The sequence below is a fragment of the Perca fluviatilis genome, chromosome 14 (genome assembly GCF_010015445.1).
Source record: "Perca fluviatilis chromosome 14, GENO_Pfluv_1.0, whole genome shotgun sequence".
NCBI lineage: Eukaryota > Metazoa > Chordata > Actinopteri > Perciformes > Percidae > Perca > Perca fluviatilis.
In genome coordinates, this window is record NC_053125.1 from 18,832,486 (window position 1) to 18,846,169 (window position 13,684).

The following is a 13,684-nucleotide window of genomic DNA, read 5'->3' on the forward strand; positions in this document are numbered from 1 at the left end:
TATTGCACTGGGCAGGCCGTGTGTCCCCTTTCCTTTCAAAAATAGTACTCTGACAGTATGTTTCCCAGGTTAAAGAACAGAAGAAAGGAAGCATGTTTGTTTCTCTGACCTGTATCAAATGTACAATTCCTGAAACAAATGTGACTATATTGAAGGCCCATAGAAACCACCTAATTTCATATAATGAAGACATACTGTATGTGGCAAATGTATAGGCCTACAACAAGAAGGTTTTTTTTTTACACAGCAAGTGCAAACTATTTCACTCTGCATTTCAGGCAACAGTGTTCCTCTCAGCCAACCTCTTGGTTTAACTGATATACAGCCATACAACATATAAGCTGTGGAGAAGGAACACACTATTTATGTAAAAGGTTTGCTTGCCTGAAAGAAATATGAACATTTCAAAAACTGATGTTTAAGGAATAGGGCTGCAACCACTGATTATTTTCATTATTAGGCTAAATAATCTGCTCATACTCGTTTGGGCAATAAAATGTCAGAAAATTGAGAAAAATGTCGATCCCAGTTTCTCGAAGCCCAATGTGATGTCTTTAAATGTCTTGTTTTGTCAGTCCAAAACACAATAGTCAGTTTAACATTATATGAAACAGAAAAGTGGGAAATCTCCATATTTAAAAGGCTGAAAACATTAATGATAAAACGATTATCAAAATAGTTGGCGATTATTTTTCTGTCATCGAAATTTTGACTTTTTGAATCGTCATAAATGTACTTAATATGCATAATTCTGTTTTAAGTACCATATTTGGATTTAGTAAATCAAACTTCAGTTATAGTTTTCTTTAGTGTTTTGTTTTCTGGGCTCCCATACTCTCAAACACTCAAAACTATTTTGTTTTATATTTTGGGGGGTGGCTGTGAGTCAGGAGCATAGTCTGTTAATATTTACAGCCTATGGTCAGGAGGTAGCCCACTTCATCCACCAATCATAGGGTTGTAAGTGCAACCCTCCCGTCCACAAAACATGTGGACAATGTTTTTTTTGTTTTGGCAAATTTGAAGAGCTAATTATTTGTTGATAATGTATTGCTTCGGATAAATACAGCCATTTACCATTTATTTCTCTGGAACCAAAGTATTTGCGTTATCCGTCAGACTACTGCACTTCTTCTCCAACCACAGATGGCGCTACAACCAAAACAAACCTGTCCCTCCTTGAGACAGGGCCCTTCTTCTCTCCTCTCCTCGGCCTGTACTGAAAACACACTGAGGCAGGAACTTTGACCAGTGCTCCAGCGCTAGTTAGCAATCAGCTAGCTGTTTTCTGTGTTATTTTCATATATTTGTGTGTTGTTTCATATGCAGAGAGATGTGGTTTATTTATTTACTCAGCTGGCTGTCGTTAGTCATCCAGATATCCTTCGTCACTCTAGCAATAGGTAAGTGCATGCTGAGAAATCCCTGCAAGTGCTGGCTAATATTCGCTTGCTAATGCTAGCGAACCAAGACAGCAGGAGAAGTTGCACGAACAACGATAACGGCACATGTTTTTAGAATGCCTACAATTAAGTAAAAGTACAATAATGTATTATGGCCATGTTGTAATATGGTAAAAAAAAAATTGGGACATGGGGAAGCACTTCTGGATGTAAGTTAATGTTTGCTAATAGTTAGCTAGCATTTTGCGTTTCTCTCGTCAGCCCTCTCGCGTTTATCGATTCCAACTAGCTAATCAATCAGGTGATTCCACAGCATATAACGTAAGTGTCTGGCATGCAGTAATGAGTAAGATGAAGTAGCATCCAGCATCAGTCTTTAGGGGAAAGGATAAGCTATTATGCTGGTCGGTATTGCATCAACTCTAACTAACATTAGCATCGTTTGTTTACAATAAATCTAGCAGGTTAGTTGACAAGCTGGCTACCTGGCATGCGGTCCACGTGCCTGTCACACGCAGTGCGAACAAGATATTGAGTTTGCTCCAAAACTTGTATATGAAACTTGAGGTGAATAGCTTGCGTGTCTGTGTGTCCACGTTGCCAGTTAGTTACCTTGCCACGTAACAACTGCACCTGTCAGGTGTGGCTGCTGACTGTCAAACTCAGTTAGTGTCACACTCCGTCGTATCTGTCAGCTCTTTTTTGTGTTGCTGTTTACTCTGCATTAACAAGAGGCTGGATTAGGAACAGTGATTTCCATGTTTCCACAAATCATATTAAATTTAATGATGGTACCACTTTAAGGCAACCTTTATTTAGCAATGTTTAATGCTATATAGGTCAGTTAAAATGAATTAATAAAAACAACTTCTATAATCTTCTATAATAGCATCTGTTTATTACCAACATATTAACAGCATTATGGCACATTTAGCTTCTCAGAAAGTGAGATACTCTTGAGCATTTAATCAATGGAATCATTACTACATAATTACAGAATAGAAAGCATCAAGAAAAGCCAAAAGGATTTCTCACATCTTGTCAACAAATTAATGGCTTATAACTGATTTGGAAATGATTTATTAATAAAGACATCAGATACATTTATAATCCTCTTGTAAATGATGCCTTATTAGAAAGTGGTACAGACATGATTTATTACCAATGACCTTCTGGCACTTTGTCGCCACTCATAAGCTGCTTTGTAACAACAGGCAGCAGGCCACAGTGTGATACCGTAACCAAAACTAGGTGAAAGAGCATGTGTAACCCATGAGTGCATGCCTTCACCCCTACTCTCTTAAGTTAATATAATAATGCAGTATAATCCCACCTCTTATCAACTAATACAGTTAAGGATAGGATTGGCATCACATGCTTCATCAGATTCAGAGTTTGTTTACTTTTTCTTATTCAATATTGCTTCATTTGAATCCTAACTATGTTTATTATGTACCATATTTCATTTAGGCAGTATCTTATCCGTCTTTTCCTCTGGTAAATCCAGCAAACAGTGATGGTTTAGAAAATGTCTTGTTCATATTTTATTTATTGTGGTGAGTTGTCCAATGCTGGGAGGATGAACAAAGTTTATGGTGAGTGTCTGACAGACAAATATGGAGTTCAAAAGAGCAATGTGATTTGCTGTCGCTATTCTTGGCTCTCTTTTTCTTTTGACTTCATATCTTTTGGAAAGTGCAGATTGCCTTTGTGTGATGAAGCTCTCGGACTCTCATACAGTCTTTTTTTGCCGTGTTTGGCCTTCATTCAACATGGGCTCAGTAAGTGTGGGTCATGTTGTGTTTCTGATGTGTTTTTATTAACTCACTTGACTGAACTGATATTATTTGGCCTGTCTTTCTTGCTTTGCCTTGACGGTTCACTAGAGAAGGTATTAAAACAAGTTGGCCTTGAATCTCAGGTCATATTTTGCATACTCTTCTTTATTCAGTTTATCTTTTATTTAAAGTCTTTTAAATACAAATCAGTAACAGTTAACATTTAAGAGCTTTTGAGAACTACCAATAGATTTGTAGAAACGTGTGTTAATATTCCTCGAGGAAAGGTAGTGAATGATCATTTGTCAACAAGTGTCATTTTGGTAGAGATACCAAAACTCAGGTATTGTATCGTAACCAGTTTAAAAAAAAAAAAAATCCCAAACCATACCAAGCATTACTGTTGACTGTCGTGTAGATAACACTATCCTGGTAATAAGCATAACGAAGCAATGTAAAGCATATTATGAAGTTGTCTCTACCACACTATTGAAATGAACAAATTGCCTTTTATTTGTTTGGAACCTTAAATATTGTTGATTTTCAGCAAAAGTGGAATATTAAGTTAATACATTGACCAGTGTCTGTACATTTTCTTTAGTAGTTTTAACCTGTTGTGTTTTTATTGATTTCCAGCACTGATGTTTGAAAGACATCACCTTGGACTTTGAGAAACTTGGATGGACTTTTTTTCCACATTATTCTGACATTTTTAAGACCAAAGAATTAATCGATTTATCTAGAAAATAATCGGCAGATTAGTCGATAATGAAAAATAATCGTTACTTGCAGCCCTACATCACCTTATCTTTATCTTCACCCAGCTGCTGGCCTCTACTACTTGGCGGAACTAATAGAAGAATACACAGTAGCCACCAGTCGAATAATAAAGTACATGATAATGGTGAGTAAGCGGCTATAGAGTGATCTGCATTTTCTTTATGCATTTGTTTTTAACCACATACTGTAGTAAAGTATGTAGTTAACAACGCCTGTGTTCTGTTTCACTGTTTGTGTGAATGTGCCCAGTTCTCGACAGGTATGCTGGCAGGTCTCTATCTTTTTGAAGGCTTCCCAGTGTTGATGGTGGGAGTCGGCCTCTTCACCAACCTGGTGTACTTCGGCCTCCTGCAGACTTTCCCCTACATACTGCTGAGCTCCCCAAACTTCATCCTCTCCTGTGGTAAGTATAACACACATTATCTGTTAGTGACATGTACTGTACGTCCAACACATTCTCACTCCCGTCGCGTAAAATACGGACGCTTGGTCAGGTGCCTTTGGCGTTCTTATTGAGGCTAAAAGTCTCCTTTAGTGTCATATCTAAACACGCTCTACCTAAACATGCTTGGTCGGGACTATTGGCATCACATTTGACGCAGTTAGGTTAAGGAAAAGATCGTGGATGGGCTTATGAAACGTACATTTCCGTGACACACGGGACAAGAATGGGACAGTTGAGTTTAGGAAAAGAAGAACGGGACAGTTGGGTTTAGGAAAAGAAGAACGGGACAGTTGGGTTTAGGAAAAGAAGAATGGGACAAGAACGGGACAGTTGGGTTTAGGAAAAGAAGAATGGGACAAGAACGGGACAGTTGGGTTTAGGAAAAGAAGAATGGGACCAGAACGGGACAGTTGGGTTTAGGAAAAGAAGAATGCGACAGTTGGGTTTAGGAAAAGAAGAACGGGACAGTTGAGTTTAGGAAAAGAAGAATGGGACCAGAACGGGACAGTTGGGTTTAGGAAAAGAAGAATGCGACAGTTGGGTTTAGGAAAAGAAGAATGCGACAGTTGAGTTTAGGAAAAGAAGAACGGGACAGTTGGGTTTAGGAAAAGAAGAACGGGACAGTTGGGTTTAGGAAAAGAAGAACGGGACAAGAACGGGACAGTTGGGTTTAGGAAAAGAAGAATGCGACAGTTGGGTTTAGGAAAAGAAGAACGGGACAATTGGGTTTAGGAAAAGAAGAACGGGACAGTTGGGTTTAGGTAAAGAAGAATGCGACAGTTGGGTTTAGGAAAAGAAGAACGGGACAATTGGGTTTAGGAAAAGAAGAATGCGACAGTTGGGTTTAGGAAAAGAAGAATGCGACAGTTGGGTTTAGGAAAAGAAGAACGGGACAATTGGGTTTAGGAAAAGAAGAACGGGACAGTTGGGTTTAGGAAAAGAAGAATGCGACAGTTGGGTTTAGGAAAAGAAGAACGGGACAATTGGGTTTAGGAAAAGAAGAACGGGACAGTTGGGTTTAGGTAAAGAAGAACGGGACAGTTGGGTTTAGGTAAAGAAGAACGGGACCGTTGGGTTTAGGAAAAGAAGAACGGGACAGTTGGGTTTAGGAAAAGAAGAATGCGACAGTTGGGTTTAGGAAAAGAAGAATGCGACAGTTGGGTTTAGGAAAAGAAGAACGGGACAGTTGGGTTTAGGAAAAGAAGAACGGGACCGTTGGGTTTAGGAAAAGAAGAACGGGACCGTTGGGTTTAGGAAAAGAAGAACGGGACCGTTGGGTTTAGGAAAAGAAGAACGGGACAGTTGGGTTTAGGAAAAGAAGAATGCGACAGTTGGGTTTAGGAAAAGAAGAACGGGACGTTGGGTTTAGGAAAAGAAGAATGCGACAGTTGGGTTTAGGAAAAGAAGAATGCGACAGTTGGGTTTAGGAAAAGAAGAACGGGACAGTTGGGTTTAGGAAAAGAAGAATGCGACAGTTGGGTTTAGGAAAAGAAGAATGCGACAGTTGGGTTTAGGAAAAGAAGAACGGGACAGTTGGGTTTAGGAAAAGAAGAATGCGACAGTTGGGTTTAGGAAACATGACATGCGGGACACAAACTCCGGTCTCCGTGGTGAAAGTCCTGTGTTGTTTGACCCATCCACCACCCCAACCACCCTCCCTACACTGAATTTTGGGCTTTCATACTACTCGCTACCGTTGTCACTCTTAATACTACGTCATCTTCAAGCGCCGCGTAGCTGCTGCTCTGCCCGGTGCGTTCAACCCACACGCTAAAGGGTGCTTTTTGCGTCGTATCTGACGCTGACAGCCACTGCCCAAGCGTCCGTATTTTACAAGTTCGGAGAGAGAACAGGTTGGTACATCAATGTCTTCCTTTTTCTTGTCCTGTTTTACTTTTTACAACATTGCTTCTTTTCTTTGTCTTCACTCTCCAGTGTTGGTGGTGGTGAACCATTATATGGCCTTCCAGTACTTTGCACAAGAGTATTATCCATTCTCAGAGGTAATTTCATCTCAGATTTATGAAACCATGTACTGTCTTTGATAAAGTGCTTCTTTTTTTTTTTAAGAATTGAGGAAAGATTTTCTGCCATTATAATTTCTCCTATACTTGTCTTATAATCTTCCATTTGGCACCAAGGTGCTGGCATACTTCACCATCTGCCTGTGGGTGATCCCCTTCGCCTTCTTTGTGTCACTGTCGGCGGGTGAAAATGTGCTTCCGTCCACCATGCAACAAGGAGGTAAGCTTTTTTTTTTTTGCCTCTTCAGCTATGTTGTTATTGATTGGTGCATTGGTAGCAGTTGAGGGTTCAGTATGTTTTTATTGGATTATCTTTATATTGAGGAATCAAGGAGATCTCTTATGCTTATTAAAAACCCATCTTCAAAGCCTATTTTATAATGTCAAAAGTACATTATAATTTAGGAAAAGCCATGTCTGTCTTTTAAAAGAACATGTCAAGTTTAGCCCATGGACTAATACTAGCCTCTAATCTAATATTAGCCCGGCTATCTGAAACTCGTACTGCGCATTCCTCTTTTTTCACAAGACTCTTTATTTCGTGGTTGAGGGTTCTAGCCCCACATTGGACATGTTGCTTTTTTTTGGTCGCTGTGGGGATCAGTATAATTTATTTCATCATATATATATATATATATATATATATATTATATATATATATATATATATATATATATATATATTTCACATTACCGCCAGCCTTTCCTTATTTGGATACCTTTTTTTTGGATACTTTTCTGACCTTCCAGGTGTCTGTACATTTCTCTAGTATAAAAACAACAACAGTATAACAGTTGCCCTTCTTCTTCTTTTAGATGATGTGGTGTCTAATTACTTCACCAAGGGCAAGAGGGGGAAGAGGTCTGGAATCCTCCTCGTGTTCTCGTTCCTCAAGGAGGCAGTGCTGCCCAGCCGACAGAAAATGTACTGAGGAGCTCAAACTCGGGGGTCAGGGGGTGTGTGAGTGAGTGTATGTGTTGAAGATTAAGGGTAAGCAGGAAAGAACTTTGGAAATTTGTTTCTGGATGGGACTAAAATGAAACCGTGGCCAAGGTGGAAGAGCACACGAAGAGGACGGACCAACGAACAGAACAGAGCTTCCTGCTGGACGAGCCTACGCGTTCACACAGGCCGTATTTGTCTCTCTTATAGTTTTCTGTCTGTCTGTACTGACTGCCAACAACATCTACTAGAGACCTCATTGTGGGGATCTTGTACGTAGCACGATGCTTTCTTAATGTCATATTGGACTCCTCCATATGTATGTGCAGGGTCTGAAATTAACAACCACCAAATACCTGTATATTTTGACAAATTTTTCATCTTGAGATTAGATCTGGCATCATTTGTGTGTTGAAAGTCTCACACTTTATCTGATTCAATACACAAAGTAGCACTGAAGACAGGTTAGAAGGCAAAATATGATGAAAATATTGAAAACTTTATTTCTCCTGAGACGAAGAAGGTTGAAGAGATCTGAAACGACTTAAAAGGTACTTTCTGGGTAAATCCTGATGTCCAAGCTTGGATTTTGATGTGAAGTGATCCTAGAAAGGATAAATGTGTTAAAGTGGCAAATCAGCTGCAGGAAAAATGCCACAGAAGTGCTTATTAAGTTTTTCTTCAAATGAGATAACGCAGTCTTAAGTTATGGCGTAAGGAAACAAGATGGGACATGATATTAATACTCTGCCCTGTTGCATCACGTCGATGAAAAGGGGTTAAAAGGGCACTTAGAAAGGATTACTTTTATAACTGAAACCCCCTTAAATTAAAGTGAACAACAATGGATATCTCCCAGTCTAGATCATTTACATGTGGCCACCAAAGTGTTTTCTTGTTTGCATCTACAGTGTCATTAATCACCAGTGCTGTAGTCTGCAAACTGCGTATCTTTTTTGGACTGTTTTAAAAAAAAGTTCACAGTAAGAACAAATAGATTTTTGTACATTCATCGTTGAGTTAACCCGACATCAGACAACTAATGAAAACACGTGAAGATCGAGCCTGTGCAATGACTCTTGTAAGCTTAAGTGTGTCGGGGACAAAAGCTGTGGTTTGATTTAAAATACTGCTAAAGAGGCCGAAATTCTTTTTACCAATTACGGAGTGCGATTCATTGTAGGCTGGTATACACGCAAATGTATAATAAAAGATTTTGTTGAAATAACTTGCAGATTAAATGGTTCTTTTCACAGGTTGGTGTTCAAGGACATAAAAGAGAGATGTCCTTGTCATTATCAATTTAATCAGGTTAATTCACCTATTCAATGTTACATTTTATTAGCAGTACAATGGATTTCCCAACTGTCACACCCTCAATTTGTGTGTGTGTGTGTGTGTGTGTGTGTGTGTGTGTGTGTGTGTGTGTGTGTGTGTGTGTGTGTGTGTGTGTGTGTGTGTGTGTGTGTGTGTGTGTGTGTGTGTGTGTGTGTGTGTGTGTGTGTGTGTGTGTGTGTGTGTGTGTGTGTGTGTGTGTGTGTGTGTGTGTGTGTGTGTGAGTGTGTGAGTGTGTGTGTGTGTGAGAGAGAGAGAGAGAGAGAGAGAGAATGACTGTCTAGCTGGATGGCATGTTATCCAAGTCCCATGTGGCTCAGTCACAGTGGGTGCACCAGGTTGTGGCTAGTGTGCACTTTGACCCCCACTGAGATGTTAAGTAAAGGAAAAAGAGAAACCCGCAACACAAACACCTTTAGCTGACAGGCAACAGCTCCCAGTTAACACACATGCTGTTGACAGCTCACCTCTCCTGGATCCCGAGTCAGTTCCCTGGGGGGGGAGCAGTGAGAGTGCAGGGATACATCTGAGACAGGTGACCCAGTTCACTGAGGTTTTCTCACCTTTCACTCACCCCTCCATTCACCCTGCTGCAGCGTCTGGAGTGTGTGGCATTTTTAATTTTGTCACTTTGAGCTGAAGTCGTGGGGTGGCAGGATGTTCTGTTAGTCTGCTTTTATGACTGTTAATACTCATGATGTGAGATTGCACAGGGGACACTGTGAGATGTCTATACAATATATATATTTTCCTAAAATAGAATTCTCTAATTACAAGTCTTACATGTTAATTTCTTCATTTCATATAAAAACTATAAAGACATGTTCAATGTATTTGTTCTTTTAACCACCCACCAAGTTTGGATATAAAAACACATTAACTATTTCAATACCAGATGAGTTTTAATACATTTCTTAAACACATCTACTAATTTCAGGTCTTGTGGGAGCTCTTCCAGTACAGAGTGCGATGATCAGTAATGTCCAGGCTCCAGCACCTCAGCCAGGTGCATGGCCACCTCTGTCCAGGGGGAGGTGCTCTGCCCCTGGGGGTATCCTCTGTGCTGGACCTCCACAATGTTCTGTGGCTCAAAGTACCGTGGGGCGGCGATCCTGGAAGGGAATGCTCTGGGAAACAACACCCTCTCTAGGATATCCAGAGGCACGTCAGGGGCGGGGCGACGTGTCCTGTCCCACTTGGTGGTGTACTGAGGCTGCCCGCTGCTGCTGTCCCTCCACACCATGACATTGTCTCGGAGGTCCGGCTCTCTGAGGGGTTTCTCTGGCTGGAGGCCCAGGAAGATGGTCCAGGGTCTGGAGGAGGATGAGGCTGGAGGCTGCTGCTTAGTGGAGGGGCTCTTGTCCTCCAGAGGACCTTCTGGCTGGTGCTTCAATGGGTGCTTGGCATGTTTTGGTTTAGAACTGTTCTGATCTGATGGGAGGCACTGAGTGTGGTACTGGCTCACCCAGACTCTGGGGGAGAAATCCTTCAGGAGAGGAAAACCTTTTTTGTTCGCCCATTCTGCCATCTTCTCATCTATAAGTGTCTGAAAATGGACAGGGAGAAAGTGTGATTAGTTTCTTAGATATGTTAGAAATATGCTGCACATTATGTCATTATAGCAACAATAAATACTGACTGACCTTGCTATAATGATAAAATATTGATTTTTAAACTTACTGGGTACATTTACGTTAAGATTCTTGTACTACCTGAACAATGTAACCTGCACATTGATCAAGAATTTTTTATAACATTTCATTCAGCTTTGTGTTTTCCTTATCTAAATTCAAAAACCAGTGTTCTGACATGTTTCTCTGTGTCTGCCACAGTTTGGAGGCTATTTATGCTTTGCCCCTAAATGTTGGATGATTGGATTTCCAACTCTATACAAACCAACCTTTTTATTTTAGATTATTTTTTGGGGGTCATTTTAGGCCTTTATTTGTATAGGACAGCTTAGACTTGAAAGGGGAATGACATGCAGCAAATAAAGGACCGCAGGTCGGAGTCGAGCCTGCAGCTGCTATGTCGAGGAGTAAACCTCTATATATATATATATATATATATGTATATATATATATATATATATATATATATATATATATATATATATATATATACACATATATGCCCGCTCTACCATCTGAGTTATCCAGGCGCCCACAAACTAACCTTTTTATTGAGCTTATTCAGTTTGACCATATCCACAAGATCACTGTATAACGTTTGAACTAGCTTCCTCTCCTGCATTTCTTTCGTCTTATCCGACTGCCACTTGTAGCTTTTCAGACACCTATACAGAAACACAAGAAGTCTGTTAATCAATAAGTCAATTTTATCCAACACGGTTTAATGGAACTTTCATTTCGGTGTGAATTGTTCTTTTAGCTTGTTACCTTGCCACCTTCCTGTGACACCAAATGCGGGCCAAATCCAGAGGCGTGTGTCCCATGTTGTCCTGGGCCGAGACATCTGCTCCGGCCTGCAAGAGGATCTCTGTGCAGTCCAGGAGGCCTTCAGAGGCAGCCAGGTGCAGCGGGCTCGTCCCTGAATCTGTGGTACTGCTAATAACAGAAGACAATATTTCAAAAACTTCCCAGCTTTATCATCATTATCTTCGGTGTCATCATCATTGTAGCTGTTATCATCATCATCATCACCACCACCAACATTTGTCATCATAATCATCATCATTACACTCATTATCCATTGCAACAGCAGCTTTAAACTTTCACCATCATCTCATTGTAATCATAATTTAACGTTTCGCGCTCTGCAGTGTCTTTCATTCTAAGCTTCTCTCTTAAAATGCTTTACTTTGGTGATAGAAGAAGCATGCAACAGCTGAGTGCCACTGGATCCAGCTGACAGAATTTATAAATAAACCCATATTAGAAAATAAAGCTGCCGAAAGAGAAAACCTGCACAAAGCAATTATACACAAAATAAGGCATCTACACGTTGACGTCAGCCCCTGCTCCAGCAGGTATTTGAGGCACAAGGAGGTGTTGGGTGAGCTCCGGGAGGACAGGACCATGTGAACAGGCCGGCGACCCTGGAGATCGCTGCTGTTGATCCACACCTGCCTGGACTCCACCAGGAGCTGAACAGTAGCCAGCTGGCCGTGAAGGCAGGCCATGTGAAGCGCTGACAGACCCTGGAGGATGAAACACAAGTGTATATATTCAGGTATGTATGCGTTTCTCAATGGCATGGCTTACTGGGATACTTAAATGGAGTGGGGGCCATCATTATTTCTTACACCTGTGTTTCCTGCTATGACAAGCAACGAAGGTGCACATGTGGAAACTAAGTACATTCAGTGCTGTTCAAGTTATTGTTTAACGTACTGGCAATGTTTTTGATTATTTCCATTGTGTGAAAGTGTATGCTTTTAATAAAATACACTTTTGAGGGAATATTGACAGGGCAACCATTTCTTTGAAAGCAGGAGCTACTTATTACAGATTAAGGTTTACTTCATTTAATTGGATTTTAATTTTTACCCACACCGGCAACAGTAAAATCCCATTCTGGCCTACAGAATAACACATCAGTCATCATATCAATACTCTCTCCCTCAGTGAGACATTTATACTCAACTTTTGAATACTGACTTCTTTTTTCTTTATTGGTGTATATTTATGTGGTGGTATTTGTAAATGGTTGGAGTATGGATAGTTTATTCCAACACTACACTCCCCTCTGCACTATACTCTTTATGCCAGAGGAGTGGACAACCTTCTCCAGTATACCATACTGTTAATTAGACTACCTGTCTGCTCACACTGGCATCCAGCTTCTCTGGGCTCCCAGCAGAAACAGCTGGAAACATGTTCCCGTCTGGGGGAGCTTTGTGGACAAGTTTCCTGCAAAATGAAACCATATAGAACAATATAGAAACTATGGATGTATATGCTTGGCAATTAAGGCACAAGAAAGATTTAAGTGAACTTGAAAATGACGAAACATGGCCAGCCAGTAAATACAGTCATGTAGCTAATGTTTACAATTGCCCATATAACAGACTAAAGCGCTTAAGCAGCTAGCTTAACTAATGTATTCAGGTGTATATTAAAGCGCAGAAAAACAACCTATAAACTTACATATTCTTGACGTTATTTCATATTTACCTATTTTTACATTTCCCACGTCTCCGTTTTCCGGATTTGTTGACAGGTTCCATGGTTGCTGTGGGAACGTGGTAACCAGGAAACAAACCCTGATTTACGACAACTGCAGTCACAAGAAAAATAATGAAACAGTTTTTTGGTAAAGTAAAACTGTGAGATGCTATACTGACCCTCTCTACAGTATATACTAATTTAATCTGAGGCGAGGCACACATTTTCTTCTTTTATGGTATCTCAATAAAATACCTTGAGGCGACGGAAGTGCTAGCTGTCTGCTGGCAGCAGCAACAAGTCGTTGTAGTGAGTAATTTAGAAATTCAAATAATTTTGGATTAATGCATGACATAAAACATCCTCGGCTGCTGCTGTTATTTGTTATTATTCTACAATTTAGGTTCAGTGGCTGAAAGTAGTTTTAGCCTTGAATGTGGGTAAACAACAACGCATGCTCAAAGCTGATTGCCTTGGAAATTCAAGGTCCCAGTAGCTTACAGACATCACACACAACATTCACATACATCACAAACAGGATGATAAAAAAGCAAATCCACATGAACAGCATGGACAATAAAAGAAAAAATACTGAATAAAATAAAAAATCCACATGAATGTACTAAGGGATGTATAAGCATGAGACGCTTTGCAGTGACAGGGCAGGTAAGGTGCTCTATGATAGTGTGTGTCATGGTGGTAGTGCAAATAGGTCCAATAGTGCAAGGATAAAGTCTAGAGACCAGCATTATATGGACAATCTAAGAGAATAATGTAGACATAGTAATATAAAAACTATATAGCAGTGCAAGGATAAAGTTAAAAAAAGACAGCATTAAATATGGGCATT

General features: G+C 40.2%; 2 protein-coding genes across 2 annotated transcripts; one reads left to right on the forward strand and one right to left on the reverse strand.

Moving 5' to 3' along the window:
* Positions 1 to 1,183: 1,183 nt before the first annotated feature.
* On the forward strand, positions 1,184 to 8,600 carry tex261 (testis expressed 261). The gene is made up of 6 exons (XM_039823085.1): positions 1,184 to 1,403; positions 4,006 to 4,085; positions 4,211 to 4,364; positions 6,342 to 6,409; positions 6,548 to 6,650; positions 7,246 to 8,600. The coding sequence occupies exons 1-6, from the start codon at positions 1,334 to 1,336 to the stop codon at positions 7,359 to 7,361; spliced, it is 591 nt and encodes a 196-aa protein (XP_039679019.1). The 5' UTR covers positions 1,184 to 1,333; the 3' UTR covers positions 7,362 to 8,600.
* A 990-nt stretch (positions 8,601 to 9,590) lies between these two features.
* On the reverse strand, positions 9,591 to 13,035 carry ankrd53 (ankyrin repeat domain 53). The gene is given in 7 exon segments (XM_039823086.1): positions 9,591 to 10,253; positions 10,883 to 11,003; positions 11,107 to 11,274; positions 11,669 to 11,687; positions 11,690 to 11,867; positions 12,486 to 12,579; positions 12,844 to 13,035. Coding segments are annotated over 7 exon segments (1,206 nt in total). The 5' UTR covers positions 12,897 to 13,035; the 3' UTR covers positions 9,591 to 9,680.
* Positions 13,036 to 13,684: the final 649 nt, after the last annotated feature.